General features: G+C 45.3%; 1 protein-coding gene across 2 annotated transcripts in view; it reads right to left on the reverse strand.

Annotated features, from left to right (window-relative positions):
* The window catches only part of JAM2 (junctional adhesion molecule 2), a 326,071-nt gene that overhangs the window by 20,556 nt on the left and 282,095 nt on the right, over positions 1 to 23,420 (reverse strand). For both annotated transcript variants that reach the window (XM_086934037.1, XM_086934036.1), the window contains exon 6: positions 9,306 to 9,408. In XM_086934037.1, coding sequence (XP_086790163.1) covers positions 9,306 to 9,408 — 103 coding nt within the window. The remainder of the gene's footprint in view (positions 1 to 9,305; positions 9,409 to 23,420) is intronic.

A 23,420-nucleotide genomic window follows, 5' to 3' on the forward strand; every position in this document is an offset into this window, starting at 1 on the left:
GCTATGTGCACCCTCAACTGGCAGCCTACCAACTCCTGTAGCAGCTGCACCACGGCTGGACATCTTGCTGTTCCTAGATTTATTGCTTGCACTACTGCGTGGTTATCGGACCATAGTGTGATCTGTCTATTGGCCAATCTCCCTCCCCATATTGTAAAATCAACTATGATAGGGAAGAGCTATAGGAGTGTAATGTTCCCTATGATCCATGCGCTGTGCCATCCTCCTGGCCACGGAGCGGCTAGCCCATTAATTGCCCAAAATCGCCCAAACACATGGCTTCCGGTGGCATCTGTGTAGCGCTCCAGCTGCTCAGATGATACCCAGGGCTACTTTCCATGAGTGTGCCATTGAACCTAGCCAGGAATGTGTCCCACTGTTCTAGGTTCTCCTTCACCCCTTTGTGATTGCATGCCCTGTGGTGTCTCTTTAAATTCTTTCTTTCTGAAAGAAAATTGGTTTGATGACTGTGTATACCCAAGTTAAATGTAGCAATAACACCCATTTTCCTTTTCCACTCTGTCAGACACTCTCTATCCCATTTCTGTCTAATTGGCAGGATAGACTTGGGTTTATTAATCACAAGCACTTTATAAGGCAGGATCAGACGTTTAACCAATGCCGCAATCGTTTTCAGTGTTTAAGACTCCGGGTCTCCAGGGAGAATCTTGCCATGTTTCACCTACTGCCCTTGCAGTGGTGTTGGAACATTTTTCAGAGTGGTGATGCTGATGTCAAATGTTACATCACTGAAGTCTAAGGTGGTCTGAAAAATTCAAGTGTTGTACAAAGAACAAGTGCAGCAAATGAGCTATTCCCAATGAGCAGGAGAGGTGTGCTATATAGTCAGTAGTGCATTTTGGAGTACACTGTAGAAAATATATTACTAATGCATGGCATGGTAGCACTCTTATTTAAATACAGCACATTTTCCATTGAAATGGGCAAAACATTTCACACTGTCAGCAGTTGTACAGATAAAGCAATATAGCGCTAAAATGTGTGCAATTCCGGTTTCAGCAAATCATTACTATAGGCACATTACTAAGTAAAGTGTCTTGATTTGTTTTGATCATATCAAAATCTTTGTTTCCCTCAGAATTAAAAAATGTGCTTAGTTGTGGTTTGAAAATTGAAGAGTTCATTTACAGGTATTTATATTTTGATATGTGTTTACACTAAGTGTACCCCAGCCAACATGACAAATATTTCAATTTACAAAATCTTCTAACTTTACAGTCAGAAATTAAATATCAATCTTGATGTTAAAGGAATAAGCAAGCAGTTAGTCGGAAGACATAGCCTGACATTTAACCACATCCCTTGATATGATCAAAACAAAAATTAAAGCAATCTTTATTGATCATTTAACTTCTAAACTCTAGCAAGGGAGTGGTGCAGCAACCCCAGCACCCCTACTTCCAGCACCAATGTGCCCTTGAGAACCTGGATGACAACAACAGGAAGTGGTCAGACTGAAGCAGGCTGTGCTCACAGTAGCTGCATCGCATCACGGCCAGCTGCTTCCACCTCCACATACACCTTGGACAACTTTAGGCTCCATAGAAGTGCTGCTTACAAGCAGGGCATCTCATGCAGGACAAATATGTGACATCAGGCTCACCAGATGAGAAAAGCCTCCTCTTACCTCGAGTGGGGCCAGAAACTTATATCTAAGTTCGATGTGACTGTGGCAGTCATGCAGCAAGTCAAATTCTTTGCAGTGTGTATCATTTAAGCATACAAAAAGCAGGGTCAAGACTGACTTGAATATGGTGGTGCTGGGTCCAAACTGAGGTGGCATAAGGCCCAGACAATTACCAGTGACTGAGATTAATTCAAGAATTCCATCCATCATTTTTCTGTATACTTTAGTGTGTCGCCCTCTGTGGGAAGAGTATGCCCAGACGTGGGTCTCATGCACATTGTGTTCCTGTAACCAAGCTATGTCTGGCTATTGAGCCCTAACTAGTGTGAAACTGATCCTTCATTGCTTGTGTTCTGGTTCAGGCAAGAACTGATTGTGAGTTCAGGCTGTTTTTTTCCCATTGGAGGGTCAAGACTGAGTTGCATATGGCTGGGTCAAAACAGAGGTGGCATGGTGTGCAGAGTAATGATGGACTATTCAGAAAAGGGGGTGGTGATGAACAGAGTGTCTGAATTAAGCGGTGATGGATCAAGCCCTGATCGTTGGACTGGGTAAGAGTGGTCTGCTTAATTCAGACACTCTGTTCATCACCACCCCCTTTTCTGAATCGAGTAATGATGGACTGGCAAGAGGACCAAGTAATTACCAGTGGTTCAGATTAATTTAAACATTCCAGCCAACAATTTGTTTGTATACTTTAGTGTGCATCATTTAGCAGCTCCGAGAGGTGTTGCAACAGGGATGCCATATAGTTGCACTCTAGATGTGGTAAATCAGTCACTCATACAACAGTTTCAACATTTTCAGACAGACCCTCAGGCGAGTGCCTACCAAATCAATGGACCACCAACATATCTAGCTCTCACAAGAACTTTTTGGTATCAAAGAAAAGAGGCTCTAGGAAACAGAGACAGTGAGGTAACACCGCCATCTTTATCATCGTCACCCTTTGCTGTATTGACAGTGATAGCTTTGAACAAAATGATTTAGACTTTTGTAAGATCTGCCCATATTTAACTGTACATATTCACTGACGTAATGAGACACGCGTACACCCAGATATTTCAGGCGCACATTGACATGACGTGTTGATTCAGCAGTCCATATAGCTCAGTGTAATATTTGGGATCAAAGCACACTAGCCACGGGCTCTATGAACAGAGCGAATAGTATTGGTGATAACAGACATCGGTAGTGGGAGCACGCCCCAGTTACTATTTCTCCGATATCACTTTGCCAGTTTTGACCCGCACCTGGAGTTGAGTATACAATAATCAAATCCAACTTAGTAAGTATGGCCCAAATTATATCTGTTTATGTCCAGAACAATATACCAGCCACCCATGTTGAATACGCGCCAATATACCTATTAGGTTTGGGCGATATGGAAGCTGCGGCCAGCTCTGTGAATTCTTGGCTCCTTGAAGCTATTCCCTTCCCTTCCCTTGGTCCAAAAGAAAAGAACTATTCACAAATCTCCTGCCCCTTGGTATAATGAGACACTTCGTATTCACAAATCCCAATGTAAAAAATTGGAACGTGTCTGGAGAAGGGATTATTCTATCTTAGCCGGTCTCATCTACAAAACTAAACTGAAGCTCTATCACAAGGAGTGTGCTCACACTAGGGCTACTTATGTAAACAACACAATTACCGAAGCAATCAATAAATCCAAAGTACTGTTTAGTGTGGTCAGAGACCTCGCTGGCTCACAGACTACTGATGCACTTCCTCCTCTATCTAGCAGTAAATGTGATGAACTTGCCCAATATTTTATCTCTAAAATTGAGAACATCTACCAGGACATCTCTGCCCAAGATGACAGCAATGCCGTAACGAGCCCACCTCTTATTACGGATAAGGGTGCTGATCTCTTGTCGCCACCTTCGGCCTCATGTCCGCCTTCGGCTTCACTTCTGTCCTGGCCTGATCTTTGCCCTTCAATTCTCTTGGAGATCTTGAGTAAGATCAGGTCAGGCTTTCCAGTTGATCCTTTACCTATTTCAATATTACGCGTCCTAGAATTTCCTCAACTTTCTAGGATCTGCACTCTTCTTAACCACTCACTTACTTCGGCCATTGTCCCTAGCTGTTGAAATCACGCAATGGTCACCCCGCTATTAAAAAAACCTACTGCGGACCCAAATGATGTTTCAAATTTTCGCCCTATTTCATTACTACCCGCATTTTCTAAAATCCTAGAGAGGCATATTCATTTACATTTGTCACAATTCGTGGCAACAAACAACCTTTTACATCCTTCCCAGGAGAGGTGTGCTATATAGAAGCCCGGTTTTCGTCTGGGCTTCTCTACAGAAACCACCCTCCTAGGAGTTACAGAAAATCTCTGCATGCTGCTGGATCGAGGTGAAACTGCTGCACTGATACTACTTGATCTCAGTGCAGCATTTGACACTGTCTCGCACAATATCCTTCTCAACAACCTAGCCTCCTGAGGTATTGGGGGCAATGCCTTGGACTGGCTTACAACCTTCCTCACGGACCGTACCTTCCGAATTTTTTCTCATACCTCTACTTCCAATATTTATTTGTCCCCTCACGGTGTGCCCCAGGGTTCAATCCTCAGCCCTCTTCTTTTCAATCTTTACGTTACTCCTTTGGTCCACATTGCACAAAGTTCTGGTTTGAATTTATTCACTTATGCTGATGATTCCCAAATTGTTTTTTCCTTATCCCAAGCTGACCCTACCTCTCCCTCCCTACTTCAATCTGGTCTCAGCGAAATATCCTGTTGGATGAGTCGTAATTTTCTCAAATTGAATAGCGGAAAGACCGAGGTTCCGGTTCTTGGAAATAAACCCGACCTCTGGAGCCCGAGGCACTGGCAATCCGCCATGGGCTCACTACCTACCCCGATACAACGAGTGCGTAATCTTGGGGTGATTATTTACAGGGGTTTATCCATGAAAGATCAGGCCAACAAAGTAGCAGCCACCTGTTTTACCATCCTACGGTGGCTGAGAAAAATCTTTTGGATATTACCTTCCAACACCCAGAGATCCGTGGTGAGTGCCATGGTGACTTCTAGGCTGGACTACGGCAACGTGCTCTACCTGGGGTCTACCAAGACGGTCACACGCCGTCTCCAATTGGTCCAAAAGGCTGCTGCCCGGCTTCTATGTGGTTGTCGGAAACCAGATCATGTCACTGAACGCCTGAGGGAGCTTCATTGGCTTAGTTTTGATAGTCACGTAAAATTCAAGGCATTGTGCTTTATGCACAAGATTAAGACTGGAGTTGCCCCCCTGTATTTGCAGGCTTTGACCACACCCTCTACCCCTGCCCGCTTACTCCGCTCTTCGTCTCAACACTTATTTTGTATACTGAAGTTTAGACTTTCGAGAATGGGTGGTGGCTCTTTTGCCAAGTTGGGACCCAGACTCTGGAACTCACTTCCCTTGGACATGCGGATAGAGAACTGCCATATCCACTTCCGTAGAGCCGTTAAACCCTGGCTTTTTGACCAAAAACTTTTTCAGGACTGTCTTTTGCTTATTTGTCTTTCAGCGCCGGGAAACCCTCTTGGGTAGCTGTCGCGCTAAATAAACTTTAAAAATAAATAAAATAAATACTTATTCAATATCAAGTGAGGCGATCACATAGCACCCTCCTATTATACCTAAATAGGGCTGGACATGTGTAAAGCGATAAAGATTATGTATAGTGTTCTGGTTCAGTATAAATCCGGACTGGTCTGGGTAGATCAGACCAGTGATAACTGTGAGCAGCTTTTTTCCAATTGCAACACGTAATACTTTTGTATCTACCATTATCTTAGAGAGAGTGCAGTACGTGGTACACTGGCAGGGATCCTTTCCAGCATTCAGAACCATTCCATGTAACAACTCCCTCATTGATTTAGGCAGGCAGCCTCTTTCTAGGGAATCCATATACACCTTCCATAACGTTTCAACCAGTGCCCCAGAGTATGCTGGATATATTTCAGTTTCTGTCAATTCTTGGGGTTTTCTCCGTCATTTCATTCAATGAGGGCAGCAATTTCTCTTTCATTAGAGGTTTATCTCTTAATTTCTGCTGCTCTTTGGTCAGCCTTGGTAGAATCAACTTTGCCAGAAACGTTTGTAGCACTTCCAGGTCCGGGGGTCCATTTGGTGCATACAATGCCTCCACACCAAGTATTCTTCAAAAATATTATTACTCAATGGCTGTGCAGTGTACCAGTATTATCTTTATGCCTCGTAGAGGTTATCTAGGGACCTTCCTCTTACGGAGCCATGCTAACATTCTGTCCCAGTGCCTATGGAATTTCTACCTGCATGAGATAAAGGTACCCTTCTGTGGATGTCTAGGTATTTCTGCTCTTTTAGTTATTATCTAGTAGGCCGCAATGAGCTGAGGCATGTGAATCATCACTTGCTTCCATTTCATCTATCTTATTTTCTAGTTCAAAGATATCAGTTTTAAATTTTAAGATGACTCCTTAATTTTACTATCCGACCGCTGAAGGGTCTTTTGTTGCCGATTGTTCTTTTCCCATCTTTTTTCGGTTGCCAGAGTGTCACGTACATCTAGTGTCCAGTGAAGAACTGTTGATATGTCTTGGACTGGTCGGACAAACTTGTGGTGGAGTACTGCATCATGCAGGACGGTGTTGCAGTAGCTCCACAAGAAGTTGCGTTTGATCCACTGAATATCTTCGTTTCTGCTTTAAAACAACCCTTAGTAGTCGTAGCTGTTCCTGCGAACCAGTTTTGGGGCGGCGGGATACGCGGGGGAAGGAGGAGAAGGGGGAGTGGGGTTAAACCTTTTTTTTTAAAAGATCACTTACCCACCGGCTGGCCGGCTGCTGCCTCTTTTTTGTCCTCTCTGTCCTCTTCCTGGCTTCTTTTGTAACAGGAAGCACACAAGCTCCCCTAAGCCAATCACAACGCTGCAATGCAGCATTGTGATTGGTTTGAGCACCATGGTTCGGCGCTCAGATGGGGAATGGGAGCATGGGCATTTTCTCCACCCGAGCTGTAATGCAGCCTGGGTGGAGAACATTCATGAGCTCAAAAGGAGGGTGCCACCGCTTCTCCCCCTGCTCTACAGCCTAGCACCGCCTCACAAAACTGCCTCAGCATGGAAAAAAAATATATAATAACATTGGGTTATCATAATTTTATTTTTCCTTTCTTGCCATGCTGAAAGGCAGTGGGGCAATACTCCTCTGCCTTAGCAGAGGAGCCGTCCCTGACCCTTTTTGCTTTGTTAGGAGTCTTCCTGAACCTTTTCACTTCCCCATTTGTATTGGGACAACTGGAGTTCGTTTTCCAGTGGAAGATTCCTAGTCTTCAAGGTATAACTGGAACTCACTATCTTGAAAGAGCGCCCCATTATCTGTTCTAAAGTCTGTAGGAATTTAATACGCTGAAATGGCTTTTTCTAGGGTGGTCACCTTCTCTAAAAGTTTGGTATAAAGGACATTCTTTGACAGTTCATTTCCCCACGTTGACCATCTGTGGGAGCAAGAACTTTGCTCTTACCCATTCATTTTGGTCATCATGTGATGGCTTTGGTGGGTGAGCTTTACAACACTGTCAAGAAGGATTACCATTTTGCAGCCATGTAGTATCATCCCATCATCTGAAGTGCTCAGTTTGTGGCACACCCTCAACAGGGCTTAAACATGCGTTGGCTGTGATGTCGGCGATGCTCAAGCACATCAGAAATGTTTTGATCTATTTTACTGTCAGGCTTGCTTGTTACAGGCACTCATCCTCTCTGGTATGTGCTGCAATTTCCTTTAGGGACATTGTGCTCGGGCACGCTGATTAAACTATCAAGTTCCAATACTTCTGTCTGCTGTGGGATTGCTGCTTAACCTTACATTATGATCCGCTGGGTTTTTAGACAGGTAATCATCAGGGCTGTCAATGTCCCACCAGTAAATCATATTGAATCAATATTTATGGAGTTAGAGTGCTCATTTTCCGATCCTAAGAGGGGGTAGAGATGTGCCCATGAACAGAGTTGTTAGTGGCTGGTGAACAGTAATCACTCTGAGCTCCTGGCCATATCATTATGTGGAAATACATAAAGTGAAAATAACTGCAGCCTCACTTTATTGCAAAAGTCTCTCACTTGAGTCATTAATATCTCACCTCTGTGTCCTGGAGGGCTTTGCTGGCATAGGTCACTGGTGCCCAGGAGGACAGCGCCAGTGCCCACTGTGCTTGCTTCACTCACTAGTTCTGCTTCCTTTTATGTAGTTCATGGAAGCATCCTGTAGTAATAGGACTTTAATACTCTGGAAAGGGTCATTGATGTTCATTTGACCAGTTCTACGTTGCCTGGATTTTGGTGAGCTTGCGGAGTTGTTTAATCAGTGGCACCATATTCAGAGTGAAACACCTGCAACAGTTTGCCCACGTCCTGAGCATTGTGCAGATCTGGGACACACTGGATGTCCCTGCTTTCTTGAGGGCAATGCTGATGCACTTGCTTGAAGAAAACAAACCCAAGGAACTGGAATCCATCCTTGAGGAATACACATTTAGCCTGGCAGAGTGCGATCGAGATCATATTCTTGAGTCTTGGAGAGTTGCTTGAACCTTGCTGTGGCAAATGAGTGATGTACTTTGCAAATGTAAGAATGTCATAGCTGATGTTTAGGATACCATTCACCTTTTCTACCTCCTCAACCCCTACCTTTGCCCAGAGCTCAGCTGCGGCAGGAAACATGTGGATGAGGGGTTAGATGATGGGCCCTTTTATTTATTCTTGAAGTTTGAAATATTATCGATGTTTCTCCATCTTTCTCCATCTTTCTCCATCCATCTCCATTTCACTTTAAATGTGCAATCAGTGGTAATTTTCATCAATATAAAAAGGTAAGGAACACCCAATTGCTTCTTAAGAATGTATTTAAAATAATGCATCCCATGGGCTGTCAGATCTTTTCAATTAAAATGGGTATTTTAAAACTTGGCAATCCCGTAAAAATAAAACAATAAAATAATAACTTATTTGTTACAGATTGTTTTGAACTGAACTTCTACTGTTTGCAAAATTATGGGTGTTTGTAAAATTATGGGTGTTACTATCACAAATTAAAGGACTTGCATTTACAAACCTTAGAAAGATGGAAGGCTTTGTCGGCCTTGCCAGGAATGAAACTTGTGTCTTGCAGATAACCACTTTTAAGCAGCGGTGAATGCTCATCAGTAACAGACAGGCATCATCATGTTAACCTCTGTCACATACAATACATTTTATAATTTGACTACTGATTGCGTGAGATAAATATTCCATGTTCTATACAGTAGGTGCACATGCTTCAAGGGCTTCATAAATACATCTTCCATTGGTTGGAAGTCAATGCGCCAGGATTAGTAAGAGGCGTGTATTCGGGGGCGAATAATTTAATATCATTCACAGTGCTCATCTGTTGAGCCAGCTTTGATCAAGAAAAGCTGTGATGGGAAAACTTTAAGCAAACGTGAAAAACAATATTCTTTAGGCGGTTCAATTCGGCAGAGTCTTGGTTTCAGAACCAATTTCTTCCACGGAGTACGATGTAGAAAGATTCTGTGCACAAATCTATATTTTATTTTAATTAAATGTGTGTGCCGTCGCTGCTGTTACACGCTTTAAAAAAAAATACAGAATCACATTAATTTTGCGCCAAACTTACCAACTTGCATTTTCTTTGCTAAACATTTCTTAGAACGTCCAACTCTGTTATAAGCTTCACAGTAATACTCTCCGGTGTCGGTCTTTGCTACTGTATTGAATTGCTGGCAACAAAAAAATGGGAAAAAGGGAGAAAAGAAATACTGTATTTGAAAAAAATAAGATTCTGGTTTCATTTTTCAATAGTTGAATTCTCACCTGCTTCTATCAAAACCATCTAGAATAAATGAAGGGATTTTGTTACTAAATTGAGGGCACAACCTCGATCAGTCACTATGTTAATGTAGCCAGTGCCCGGACTTCTTGTTATTTTTATTGTTAGATAGAAAAACTCAAGATAAGATACTTAACTTTGAAAGAAAGTTTAAAAGTTAGGGATTTTTTCATTCAGTATAATTTAGTTACTTTTAAGATAATCTTGTTCATACGGGTCAGGAATCAAAATAAGGAAAAGTTAGGTTTACTTATTCTAAATAGTTTATCTCGATATATGTACTTAGTGAAATATAGTGCGAAATGTAATTAATTACATTAAAATTGGTTTATTGTTAGGGTAAATTAATTTAGAAACATTCATTTGATTTTGATTAAAGGCTTGTGGAAGGCATATGTATTTAACTCAATGTAAGTTAATGCAATTTACTCTAATTAAGGGCTAGAGATAATACTTTAATAAAAGATAAATGAAATAATTAAGAGTTAGGATTACTTTTTTAATTAATTTACATTATTAAATATTTTCTAACTTAAATGTTAATAACTGTTCATATATCATAAAATAATAAAACGTTAAGATTGTAAGTTATTTATTTTGTAAGAGATATTTAACCATATTTTTTATTAAAAAAGGGTTATTGTTCATTATTTCAAACTGGTTACATTTGAATAATTAGGAGTGAAATTATCATAAGTGTGCTTTAAGCTTGTGTTAGTGTGGCCAATGTAGTGCTAAGATACATTAAAATTATAGATCAATGCGGAGAGATGCAGGGTGCAGGAACAAAACAAGCATTTGCAATGCAATAGGTCTCGCATTACTGATAGTTTGCGGTATTGGCGTTGCAAATAATAGTGCAACGCCAATAGCTCATACTTTCAATAAAGCGAGACCTAGTGCATTGCAAATGATTGCATAGTGAGGCAGGAAGCAGAATAGTATGTTTCAGTGCAGTACTGCAAGCTGCTCCTAGAGCTCCCTAGTGAGCATCATAAACTTTGAAGATATGGTAAATCCACTCTACCCACAATGCATTGCATGCAAGACAGTACCACGGTACATTCAATAGATACAATTAGTAGCTTTGAAATGTGACAAAACATAATTACATTAATTCCGGATTAGGTTGTACTCTAAGTGGAGTTGATAAAAGGAAATTTATAGACGGTCTAATATGAATGTGAGATGTGCTAGCAAGTAATGTAATCACTGCCAACCTTGTTTAGGACCAAGTGAGTGTCCTGTCTGAAGGCCTTTAAGAAAATAGTGCCTTGAGGTTGTAGTTAAAACCTAGGACGTAACAACACATGTTATATGTGTCCTCATAAGAGGTTACAAAAAGAGACACAGTGGTACTAAGGAGGGCCGACAAAGCCTAATGACAAATGAAAAGACACCATTTAGAAAAGACAGGGACTGGAGACAATTAAAAAGATGGGCGGGAAGCATACAGAGCTTTATGTACATATCCTGAATACAGCATGTCTTGAAGAGACAGCGCAAGCGCTGCCTAGGCGAGATCTAAACAGTCACCATGCATGTTAGCTCCAGAGGTTGGAGCCAAAATCCTTTTAAGCTACCCTGCAATCTCAGCCATCAGCCTTTGAAAAACACAGAAGAGAAAACTGGAATCACAGCGGCACTGGTTAAGGCAGAAATTAAAGCTGCAAATCTGCAAGGACCGTAAGGGGGAACAGAGGGAGAGCAGCAACTTACTCCACATTATTTCAAAGAAGGCACCAGGCACAAGACGAGCAATGACCTGTGCTCTCCAAGAACACTGGAGGGGGCCACATCAAGGTGAGAGCCGTCCCGACTGTACTAAAAACGGTAATCTGCAACTTTGAGCAGAGGTTGAGTACTCCGACTGAATTTTACAATTCCTACACAGTCATACATCGAGCAATGCTGCACCAATACAAGACACTGAGAAATACTCACCAAACAACTATCACCAGGAGAACTGAGCACTAATGGACAGTGTAAAAGCCATATAATGAATCCCTACTGAACTGGCACAGTGTATGGTTCACTTAAGCGAAATGCATGCATAGTGACCAGACCACTTACAAAATAACCCATCCTAAGAGATCAGAAAAGCACACAGAGATGATAAGCTGTGCCTGGCCTGACTGCATGCCCTAAAAATGTGACGAAATCTCAACATATGTTCATGAGCTAAAGACTTTTACTATCACAAGAAGGGATCAGAACAAACTCAGAAACAACGGAAGGCACCGTAAATAAGATGAAAACGTCAGAACCGAAGTGAAAAAAAAACACCATAATCAATATAACAGTAAGAAAGTAGTCACAACGAAACCAGCAGCATACATGTGAAGAGGCAATCACACTGTACCCTGAATCTCGCAACGGTACAGGTGTACAAAGATTTACACATTTCACCACAACATGGGGGAAAGGAAAAGAGAGTTAATTTAATATCTGGAGCTAGTATATTAAGATTGTCAGACTATGTATATAGCTCTAGTACAAGAAACACATTAAACCAAGAACAACAAAGATGCATTTGCCAAAAAATGGAGTTCACAAGGCTTTCTCCTCATACTCCACATATTCCAGAGGATAAGCAGTTCTGAACAGGAAAAGCATCCCCTTCACACAAACAAGGGCAATACAGGGTAAGACCTTGACTTCGGTCACAGGCCTGCACTCTCCCCACAGCTCCTGCTCTTCGTCGCTGCCTGCTGAGCCCCCTGCCCTGGGTGTTCGAGGCTGCTTCCTGTGGTATTTGCGATAGTGGTTAAATTGTATTTTTGGGCTAATTTGTGTTCAGTTTCGCCTCCTGCATCTGTCCTTCGCGTTTGTGAATTTTTTTAATTTTACTGATTTCACTGCTCAACTGCACTCGCCCTCTCGCGCTTTCCCCCTATTCCCGCCACTGCTGTCCCGGCCCCTCCCCTCTACTCGTGCCCGTTTTGCCACCTCCCAGCGGGACCGCCCTTCCCTATTTAATGCAGACCGCTGCGCGGTCGCGCAGAGGACGCATGCAGAGGGCGTGCCTAAGGCAAGCCCGTCAGTGCCCATCCGCTACCCGACCGCGACCAACGCCAGAAACCCTGCCTCTCCCAGGTCCCACCGCTACGACTCTACCACCCTCAACACACTCAATCCCGGAAGACACACCGGCTGCATAAGAACCACACTGAACCCCACCCAGGGAGAGTTCTCGTGCTGAGCCTGCCACAGATCCTTCATCATCGACCATGCCCCCACCACCACTGAAGGCTGGGGGACACACGCACCACCAGCAACCTGACCGGCGTCTTCCTCAACGTGCGCTCCTGCACCAACACGCCGTAGAGATCTGGGACCTGATCAACACCCTCTCGCCCGACGTCGCCGTCTTCACAGAAATCAGGACCAATGTCACCTCCGGCCCGACATCACCACTGCCATCCCTGACTGCTACAAGGTCCAGAGAAAAGACCAACCCCACCGCCCAGGAGGAGGACTCGCCATCGCCCACAAGACCCCCTCCGATTCTCCACATCCAGCATTAGCGACCCCCACTCCAACACAGAACACCTCCACTTCCTGATCCAGACCAGCCCCAAGACCACGCTACGCAGCACCCTCATATACAGACCACTGGGCCCTTGCACCCAGTTCGCAACCATCATCGCCGAGCTCGCTGCACCCCACGCAATCACCTCCTTGGACAACATCCTCCTCGGGGACCTGAATTTCCACCACAACAACCGCAACGACCCCCACTTCATCACCCTCCTCAACAGCCTCGCCAACCTCGGACTGAAGCAGCTGGTCAACACTCCCACGCACAGAGCTGGACACACTCTGGACCCTATTTTCGTGGGATGAACAAACATCTGGTTCAGCCATACCACCCAGCCGCCCTGGACAGACCACCACTGCATCCATTTCACCTTCAACACCACCAGCGCACCCAAGACCTTCCTGCGACCGCCACAAAGAAACTGGAGCAAGATCACAGAGAAACTCCGCGACCAACATAAACTCTGCAGCCACATAACTCCATCGCTGGATCGCCCAATGCGCTGACACCCTCACACCCCTCCGGCACTCCGCCAGGCAACGCCTTCACCGAAGGCTGCCTGGTTCACCACGGAACTACAGGAAGCCTGATGCTCGAGCAGACGCCTAGAGAAAACCTGGTGAAACCAGAAAACCACGGATGCACGAAACAACCACAGGAGCGCCCTGAAGGAATACCACTAGTGCATAAGGAACACCAAATGGACCTTCACAAAGGACAAAATCCAGGCCAACGCGACCAACACCAAGGAACTTCTGAGCATCATATAGCAGCTCACAAAGCCACCCAGCGAAGCCACGGACGTCACACCTTTAAGCAACTCTGCGACAAGCTCAGCACATACTGCCACCATAATATCAAGAACCTCTATGACTATTTCAGTGAACCGACGTGGGACATCACCCCCCCCCCCCCCGTCGCGGTTGACCAGCCAACGATCTCAACCCGGAAGCTCGCTACCGTCAAACACATCTCCATGACCATACATAAAACCCACTCAGGTGCCCCCACCAACCCCTGCCCACTGCACATATTCCACAGGGCTGCCGCTGCCATCGCACCCGTACTTGGACAGACCGTCAATGCCTAGAAGTCCAGCATCTTTCCAGACGACTGGGGGCGGGCGGAGGTTAAACCCCTCCTCAAGAAGCCCACGGTCGACCCAAAGGACCTGAAAAACTACCGCCCCTTCTCTCTCCTCCCTTTTGAGGCCAAAATCACAGAGACACTCATGAACACTCAGCTGACAACCTTCATTGAAGAGAACTCTATACTAGACGCCTCCCAGTCCGAATTCCTAAGCATCCACAGCACCAAGACCGCTCTCCTCGCTGCCACAGACGACATCCACCTGCTACTCGACCAAAGACACACCGCGGCCCTCATCCTACTAGACCTCTGCGCAGCCTTCAACACCATCTCCCATCACACCCTTGCAGCCAGACTTCACGATGCCGGCATACAAGAAGCCGCCCTTGACTGGATCCGATCCTTTCTCTCTGGCAGAACCCAGAGGATCAGACTACCTCCCTTCCTCTCCGAACCCACTGACATCAACTGCGGAGTGTCCCAAGGCTCATCACTAAGCCCCACGCTTTTCAACATCTACATGGCCCCCCTCGATGCCATCGTCAGACAGCATGGGCTCAGCATCGTATCTTAGGCAGATGACACCCAGCTCATCCTCTCACTCATGAAGAATCCGGAAGACACCAGACTCTGCTTCCAGGAGGGAATGAAGAAAAGGGCAACCTGGATGAACGACAGCTGCCTTTAGCTCAACTCAGAGAAAACCGAGGTCCTCATCCTCGAACCCTCCACCTCCGCCTGGGACAACACCTGGTGGCCCTCCGCCCTCGGGATCCCACCCACTCCTACAGACCACGCTCGCAACCTCGGCATCATCCTCGACTCTTCCCTCTCCATAAACCGCCAGGTCAACGCCGTCGCTTCCACCAGCTTCAACTGCCTGCGCATCCTCCGCAAGACCTTCAAACTGACCCCCCCCCCCCCCGACTGTAGAAAGACCGCCACCCACGCACTCATCACCAGCAGACTGGACTACGGCAATGCCCTATATGCCGGAATCAACTGATCTCTCCTACACAGACTCCAGACCATCCAAAATACCACCGCCAGACTTGTCCTCAGGACTCCTTGCCAGGAACACATGACCCAATAGCTATGAGACCTCCACTGGCTCCCGGCTGAGAAGAGAGTCACCTTCAAATTCCTCAGCTACTCCTACAAATCCGTCAACAACATTGGCCCCAAATACCTCAACGAGAGACTATCCTTCCAAGTACCCAAGAGGAACCTCTGCTCCGCCGACCTCGCCCTAGCAGAAGTACCCTGCATCCACAGAAGTAGAACAGGCGAACAGCCTTCTCCTTCATCTCAGCCCAGACCTGGAACGAGCTCCCCGTGAACATCAGACGTTCTCCAACCCTCCACACCTTCATGAAGGACCTCAAGATCTGGCTCTTCGACTGATCCGGAGCTCCCTCCCCCCACCCCAGCACCTTGAGACCCTCGCGGGTGAGTAGTGCGCTTTATAAACCCCTGATTGATTGATATATACACACATACAAACATACATACATATATATTGCCAGTAGGTAGTTATAGTTAGGACCTAGTTTCCATAGGAAACACATTTTTTGACTTAGCTCTAATTTCTGAGCCGTTTGACCAATCAGCATGAAATATTCCCTAAAAAGTGTCATGGAGGGTACTATTGTTATGGAAAGTTAGGGGGTGATCCGTGCAGTGGGGACGGAGAATTTGGGGTAAAAAATAAGATTGTGTTTGTAATGTTAATTCCCATAGGAACCTTTAGCCACAATACAGCCCGAACCGCTGAATGGACTTACACCAAATTTGGCAGGGAGGTAGATGTTGGTTCAGAGAAGTGCCTTTTGCTTATTTGGTGTACATCCGTTCAGTAGTTGTTGAGAAATGTAAGTTTAGAATTATAGTGATATCTCTGGTCACGAAGCCCCTCTAGGACCCCGCCATGGCATAAAAGTATTTTTTTTTTAATTCTGCAAATTTGCAGCAAAAAACTAACCAAACTTTAAAATAACCCCCGGATGGACCAGGTCCCGGAGGCATATGATTAATATAGGAGGAGGTGCACAAGGCCCCCCTCCTAGGGCTTAACGCAGCCCCGGGGACCGTCACCTCTTCAGAGCTAATTTCAATAGTATGGGGGGCCTTGCGGCCTCCCTGGCCTTGGGACCGCCACCTCCCTGGGCTAAAATAAATAATGGTGCATAGGGGGGCTCTGGTCTCCCCACACAGCCCCAGGGACAGCCACCTCCCTGGGACACCAATACACTAATGAAGGGGGTCCGTGAGGACCCCCAGCCATGGGATATTTAATATCAGGGCTGCGATTGTTCAACCATTCGTGAAATTCCTCCAAGGCCAATGATGATCCTTCCCAGATACACCACACATCATCAATGTACCATCGCGGTCCCTTTGACCTGGAGGATGAGCTGTTCCTCCAGGTCAGAGGGACCGCGATGGGTTGTCCCATTGCTCCTGAGATGGCGGTGTTGTACATGGCCCAATATGAAGAAAAGTATATATATATATAAAAACAACCCATATAGTGCACACATAAAGCAATGGCTCAGGTACATTGATGATGTGTGGTTTATCTGGGAAGGATCATCATTGGCCTTGGAGTAATTTCACGAATGGTTGAACAATCGCAGCCCTGATATTAAATTCAGCCTGACATATGATTGCAAATCCCTTTCATTTCATTTTCATTTCATTTTATTACACTTGTATAGCGCGTAAATCACCCGAAGGTCTCAGAGCGCTGGGAGCAGACAAGGATCCTTAAAATTCAACAGATTCAGGGGGTCAAGGGTTCAGTTAACTAGGGATTAAAAAGGCAGGTTTTTAGTAATTTTCGGAATTTGGCATGATCTGGCTCTTCTCTCAGTGAGATGGGGAGAGAATTCCATGCTTCTGGGGCGGTTTTGCTGAAAGCTCTGTCCCCGTTTCTGACAGTTCGAACTCTGGGAACGGAGAGAAAGGCTTTACTGGAAGAGCGTAGGGTCCTGTTAGGGGTATGAGCCTTGAGTTTCCGTTCCAGATAAGCAGGTCCATGTCCATTTACTGCCTTATGGACTAATCAACAGAGCTTGAACTTTATACATTTTTTTACGGGGAGCCAGTGCAGTGTTCTGAGACATGCTGCTGACGGGGTGCGGGGAGGTAGATCTAATACCAGCCTCGCAGCTGTATTTTGAAGGACCTGTAATCGGTTAAGTAGCGATTGGTTGATGGCCGAGAACAGGGCGTTCCCATAGTCCATCCTGTTTACAACCAGTCCCTGGACTAGGGGCATGCGTGCTGAGAGCGGGATCCATTTAAAGATCTTCCTCAGGCTACGTATCTGGCCATAGCTGCTTCCCACTGTTTTTTTTATATGTTCAGACATGGTAAGCTTGTTGTCTAGGATTACTCCCAGGTTCCTGACGTATGGTTTAGGGGCAGGGCAGGCACCAAGAGCGTCAGGCCACCAGTCCGATGACCAGATCTGGTCAGCTTTGCCAAAGAGCATGACTTCGGTCTTCCCTGCGTTCATCATCAAGTAATTTCTGGTCATCCACTCTTGTATATTGTCCATACAGTTTTTGAACCTATTTTTAATGTCATCATGGTTTTGGCTGATATTTCCTCGATGTGGAAATAAAACACACTCCTGATGGCTTGATGTCCTCTCTGTACCTTAAGAAAACAGACAAAAACAACGCGTTGCATTACCGGAGCTATCATCCCAGAAATTTAAAAAATAATCTCCCCTATGGACAATTCTTGAGGGTGAGGCGGAATTGCTTTAGGGTAGAAGAATTCAAGATACATGGCAAAGCCCTATGCCCGAAGTTGCAAGAAAGAGGATATCCGCGCAAACTTGTCAAACATTCAATGAAAAGAGCATGTTGGACCCCGAGAGAAGACCTACTGGAGAAGAAACAAAAACTACCAACAGAACGGATGGTGTGTGTCTCTACATCCGGTCCGCATACACAACCAGTGCAGAAAATCATTCGAACTCATTGGCACTTGGTGGAGGATGCCATTCCCAACATTGGCAAACCTATGTTTGCACTACAGAAGAATCACAGCATATGGCAACAAATCATCTCGACACGCCCTCCAATCAGAAAAGACACTCAGAGCACGCTCTTCGGGCTCAGTCCAGTCAAAGGACACCACAAATGTGGAACCTGTTCGGTATGCGATACCACAGGAGAAGGTACATTGTTCACTGATGGCAGAAGATTCTTGAGGCATGACCAGTTTACGAACTGTAAATCCAAATATGTTGTATATGCCATTGTATGACCTTGCCAGCTAATTTACATCGGCAAATCAACGCAGGAAGCGCGTCAACGCATTATCCAACATCGGTCCAGGGTGAAGAATAAAGTACTAACCGCTCCATTGGTGTCTCACTTTTTAGAAAAAAATCATGGTCCCAATGAGTTTAAATGGACAATCTTGTCATCTATCAAAATTGCTGTAGGTGTCGGAGGAGACCCTGATCTACAGCTGTCGCAAAAGGAGGCCTTCCTGATCATGAAATTCAACACAGCACTAACTGGATTGAATGAGATTTCCGAATTAAGTAACTTAAGGTAACTGATGTGTTGAGGGCCAGAATGACAGATTCAGAATATGTCTACATACAGGATATGCCGTTAAAATTTCATGACACTCATACATACAGCTGATGTGAGCTGAGTACATTGAGATGCACAATATCCGGGCGGCATTGGGGAGTGCACTACAAGTACCAAGTGCCCCAGCGACTTGCCGCGAACAAAGGCTCCTTTAAATAACCCGAAAAACGCACATGCCACGAGACGTGCGATGACGTTCTACGCGGGAGCTGCTAGCTGGCCGGTGAATCGAGCGGAAACAAACGGAGCACAAGTAAGCAACAAACTCGCTTTAAAGACTCTATTTTCCATACGAAGATGTTAGGAAGGCAAGCACTCTAAACGCCATTAATCTGTCAACTTTCAGACCCAGATTCAAGAACTTAAAGGGACATCTTTTTGACAATTACGAGTGAATTCGGATAAATTCCTCCAAGAAGCCCGCAGGTATGAAAAAACCTCCCGCTTTTGAGTACAGTTGAGCATTGGAAATACACATATGGAAAGGGTGACTGAATCCATTTTTAAGTGTTGTCTACAGACCCGGGTACCATACAAACCACAGCGCATCACGGCCAAACTACGAAAACAATTGTGAGGTAGGAATCGGAGAACCATATGCACATATTTAGATATGCCCGTTGAGTCCCTAAATACAACACTGAGGTGGCTTTTTGTATTCTTATACTTGCAGAATATCATTGCTTCCCCAAGAATTAAGACAGTCACCCTGGGAACACTTTAAGAACAACAGGTACATATAGCTCGAGTCTAAGGGTGTGTGAGTCAGAATGAGTATAATCTTTCCAGTCTTCTTACACCGATCATCTATTTATTTGTATGTTCCACAGTACAGGCCACTTTCCAGTCCATGTCCTGAGGAGAACCCTTAAATAGTGTCTGGGTTCAAAACGTGTTGACCCTGTGCTGGAACAGGATTCAAGAAGGGTGTTCCAGGATTGTAATTCAGGACATTGTCTACCTGATTTTGGACCCTTTAAATAAAAAGTTTCCAGCACAGTCAAACAAGCAGGCCAGCAAACAAAGAAGTGAATGGCCGCTTGTCTGTTTTTATGTTATCAGGACTGGTGCCCTATGAATTGAATGATTAGAGGCATCGTTTCTTTCTCTTGTTTGTATATGGTGTTTTCATGAATGTTTTTCATTTATATTGTTTGTAAAATGTATTTGTAGTATGGTGTTTCTTGTGAATTTTGCTATTTGAGTATTCTTGATGTTTGGATATATGTAAATGTTTTCCAAAATGAACTATGAAACAAGTAAAAGTCATCAAATGAGAAGTGTGCCCGCTTAGGATTTGTTTGGCTAAGTGTGGTGGTATTTTATTCTTCTCTCAAGCAGCAGTGCACCAGGAGGTGCATTTTTAGAGTGGCCTCTGACCACCTCTTAGCAATCCCATTGTGTGGGCCTTACTGGACATAACAGGAGGGCTAGTTGGCTCCAAAAGGACACTCAAGAGCCAAGGAGACTTCATGCACCAACTAGTAGTGCACCAGGAGGCACAGTTGCAGAGTGGAGTAGAAAGGGGGTGTGACCACTGAAAACCTCTCAGCAAACCAACCATGAGGGACTTGCTGAAGGTAACAGGAGGGTAGCTGGCCCCCAAGAACCCTGAAAAGCAAAGGGGACTTCATCCCTCTTGTAGTAGTGCACAAGAAGGTGCGTTTGAAGAGTGGTGGAGAAAGGGGCCATGGCCTGCTATCAAGTCTCAGCAAGCTTGCTGTATGGGACTTACTTGTGGTAATAGGAGGGGTAGTTGCCCCCAAGGACGTTCTTGGGAGTCAACTACCCCTCCTGTTATTTCCAATAAGTCCCACACAGCGAGATTGCTAAGAGGCCTTCGGAGGCTACGCCCCCTTTCTCAACCACTTTGTAAACGCAGCTCGTGGTGCTCTACTGGTTGGGGGATGACATCCACTTCACTGATTTCACTGCTGAGGACCTTGTCTTCGTGGTACCTCCTGTAATTCCTACCCAGCGGGATTCCCATGCACGTGACTACTACTTAAAAAAGTTAGATATTCACTAAAAAACTAAAGGTTACAGGGACGTTATAGTTAGGAACTATAATGTCACTGTAACCTTTGTTTATTTCAGTGAATTTCTAAGGTTTTTTAAAATTCTATTTCCTAACTATAATATTCCTGTAACCTTTAGTTTTTTCAGTAAAAAAAATTATATATATATAGGAGTGGATCAGTGTGGTTCGAGGCGTCAAGGGGACTGGGGAGGTGAACTTTGCTCCGAGTGTCCTGACAGCCGCAGTTTTAAACAGTTTGGAAAGGAAATGCCAGTTTGCTTTATTAAAGGACCATGTCATCACTGATGGGGCCCTGCTTGTCCATTTGAGTGCGTCTCCAAGCAAAGGGATAAAACATGTGGAAAACATTTAACCGGCCAGTCCTAGGTCGGGGAGTTCGCACCACCTTCGAACTGTGAGGGGCTGCTGCGAGATACTGGAATCTCAGCATAGCGGAATGGCAAGTTACAGCACTAATTAGAACCGGAATTCCTTCGGAAACAACCCACTGGAGGGAATCTAAATGTGCACGAAAGGAATTGTTGCTGGCAGAACCCATTGAAGGGTGAAAGCACACGAGGGAAGACTTCAAGTCCCAGCATGCCTTTCCATACATTGCACCGGAGCCAGCCCATGAGGGGGCGGGTAATTGAAATATAAAATCAGGTGACTTGACTCCTTCGTGAAACTGCTGAATACAATTGTGCTAGCCCGTGACCAAGGTGCAGGAGCACTGAAACGCGTAGGGCTTTTAGAAAAGTTTGGAAAGGAAATGCCAGTTTGCTTTATTAAAGGACCTTGTCATCACTGATGGGGCCCTGCTTGTCCATTTGAGTGCGTCTCCAAGCAAAGGGATAAAACATGTGGAAAACATTTAACCGGCCAGTCCTAGGTCGGGGAGTTCGCACCACCTTCGAACTGTGAGGGGCTGCTGCGAGATACTGGAATCTCAGCATAGCGGAATGGCAAGTTACAGCACTAATTAGAACCGGAATTCCTTCTGAAACAACCCACTGGAGGGAATCTAAATGTGCACGAAAGGAATTGTTGCTGGCAGAACCCATGGAAGGGTGAAAGCACACGAGAGAAGACTTCAAGTCCCAGCATGCCTTTCCATACATTGCACCGGAGCCAGCCCATGAGGGGGCGGGTAATTGAAATATAAAATCAGGTGACTTGACTCCTTCGTGAAACTGCTGAATACAATTGTGCTAGCCCGTGACCAAGGTGCAGGAGCACTGAAACGCGTAGGGCTTTTAGAAAAGTTTGGAAAGGAAATGCCAGTTTGCTTTATTAAAGGACCTTGTCATCACTGATGGGGCCCTGCTTGTCCATTTGAGTGCGTCTCCAAGCAAAGGGATAAAACATGTGGAAAACATTTAACCGGCCAGTCCTAGGTCGGGGAGTTCGCACCACCTTCGAACTGTGAGGGGCTGCTGCGAGATACTGGAATCTCAGCATAGCAGAATGGCAAGTTACAGCACTAATTAGAACCGGAATTCCTTCTGAAACAACCCACTGGAGGGAATCTAAATGTGCACGAAAGGAATTGTTGCTGGCAGAACCCATGGAAGGGTGAAAGCACACGAGGGAAGACTTCAAGTCCCAGCATGCCTTTCCATACATTGCACCGGAGCCAGCCCATGAGGGGGCGGGTAATTGAAATATAAAATCAGGTGACTTGACTCCTTCGTGAAACTGCTGAATACTATTGTGCTAGCCCGTGACCAAGGTGCAGGAGCACTGAAACGCGTAGGGCTTTTAGAAAAGTTTGGAAAGGAAATGCCAGTTTGCTTTATTAAAGGACCTTGTCATCACTGATGGGGCCCTGCTTGTCCATTTGAGTGCGTCTCCAAGCAAAGGGATAAAACATGTGGAAAACATTTAACCGGCCAGTCCTAGGTCGGGGAGTTCGCACCACCTTCGAACTGTGAGGGGCTGCTGCGAGATACTGGAATCTCAGCATAGCGGAATGGCAAGTTACAGCACTAATTAGAACCGGAATTCCTTCTGAAACAACCCACTGGAGGGAATCTAAATGTGCACGAAAGGAATTGTTGCTGGCAGAACCCATGGAAGGGTGAAAGCACACGAGGGAAGACTTCAAGTCCCAGCATGCCTTTCCATACATTGCACCGGAGCCAGCCCATGAGGGGGCGGGTAATTGAAATATAAAATCAGGTGACTTGACTCCTTCGTGAAACTGCTGAATACAATTGTGCTAGCCCGTGACCAAGGTGCAGGAGCACTGAAACGCGTAGGGCTTTTAGAAAAGTTTGGAAAGGAAATGCCAGTTTGCTTTATTAAAGGACCTTGTCATCACTGATGGGGCCCTGCTTGTCCATTTGAGTGCGTCTCCAAGCAAAGGGATAAAACATGTGGAAAACATTTAACCGGCCAGTCCTAGGTCGGGGAGTTCGCACCACCTTCGAACTGTGAGGGGCTGCTGCGAGATACTGGAATCTCAGCATAGCGGAATGGCAAGTTACAGCACTAATTAGAACCGGAATTCCTTCTGAAACAACCCACTGGAGGGAATCTAAATGTGCACGAAAGGAATTGTTGCTGGCAGAACCCATGGAAGGGTGAAAGCACACGAGGGAAGACTTCAAGTCCCAGCATGCCTTTCCATA

Source organism: Lissotriton vulgaris, chromosome 8, assembly GCF_964263255.1.
Source record: "Lissotriton vulgaris chromosome 8, aLisVul1.2, whole genome shotgun sequence".
Taxonomy (NCBI): domain Eukaryota; kingdom Metazoa; phylum Chordata; class Amphibia; order Caudata; family Salamandridae; genus Lissotriton; species Lissotriton vulgaris.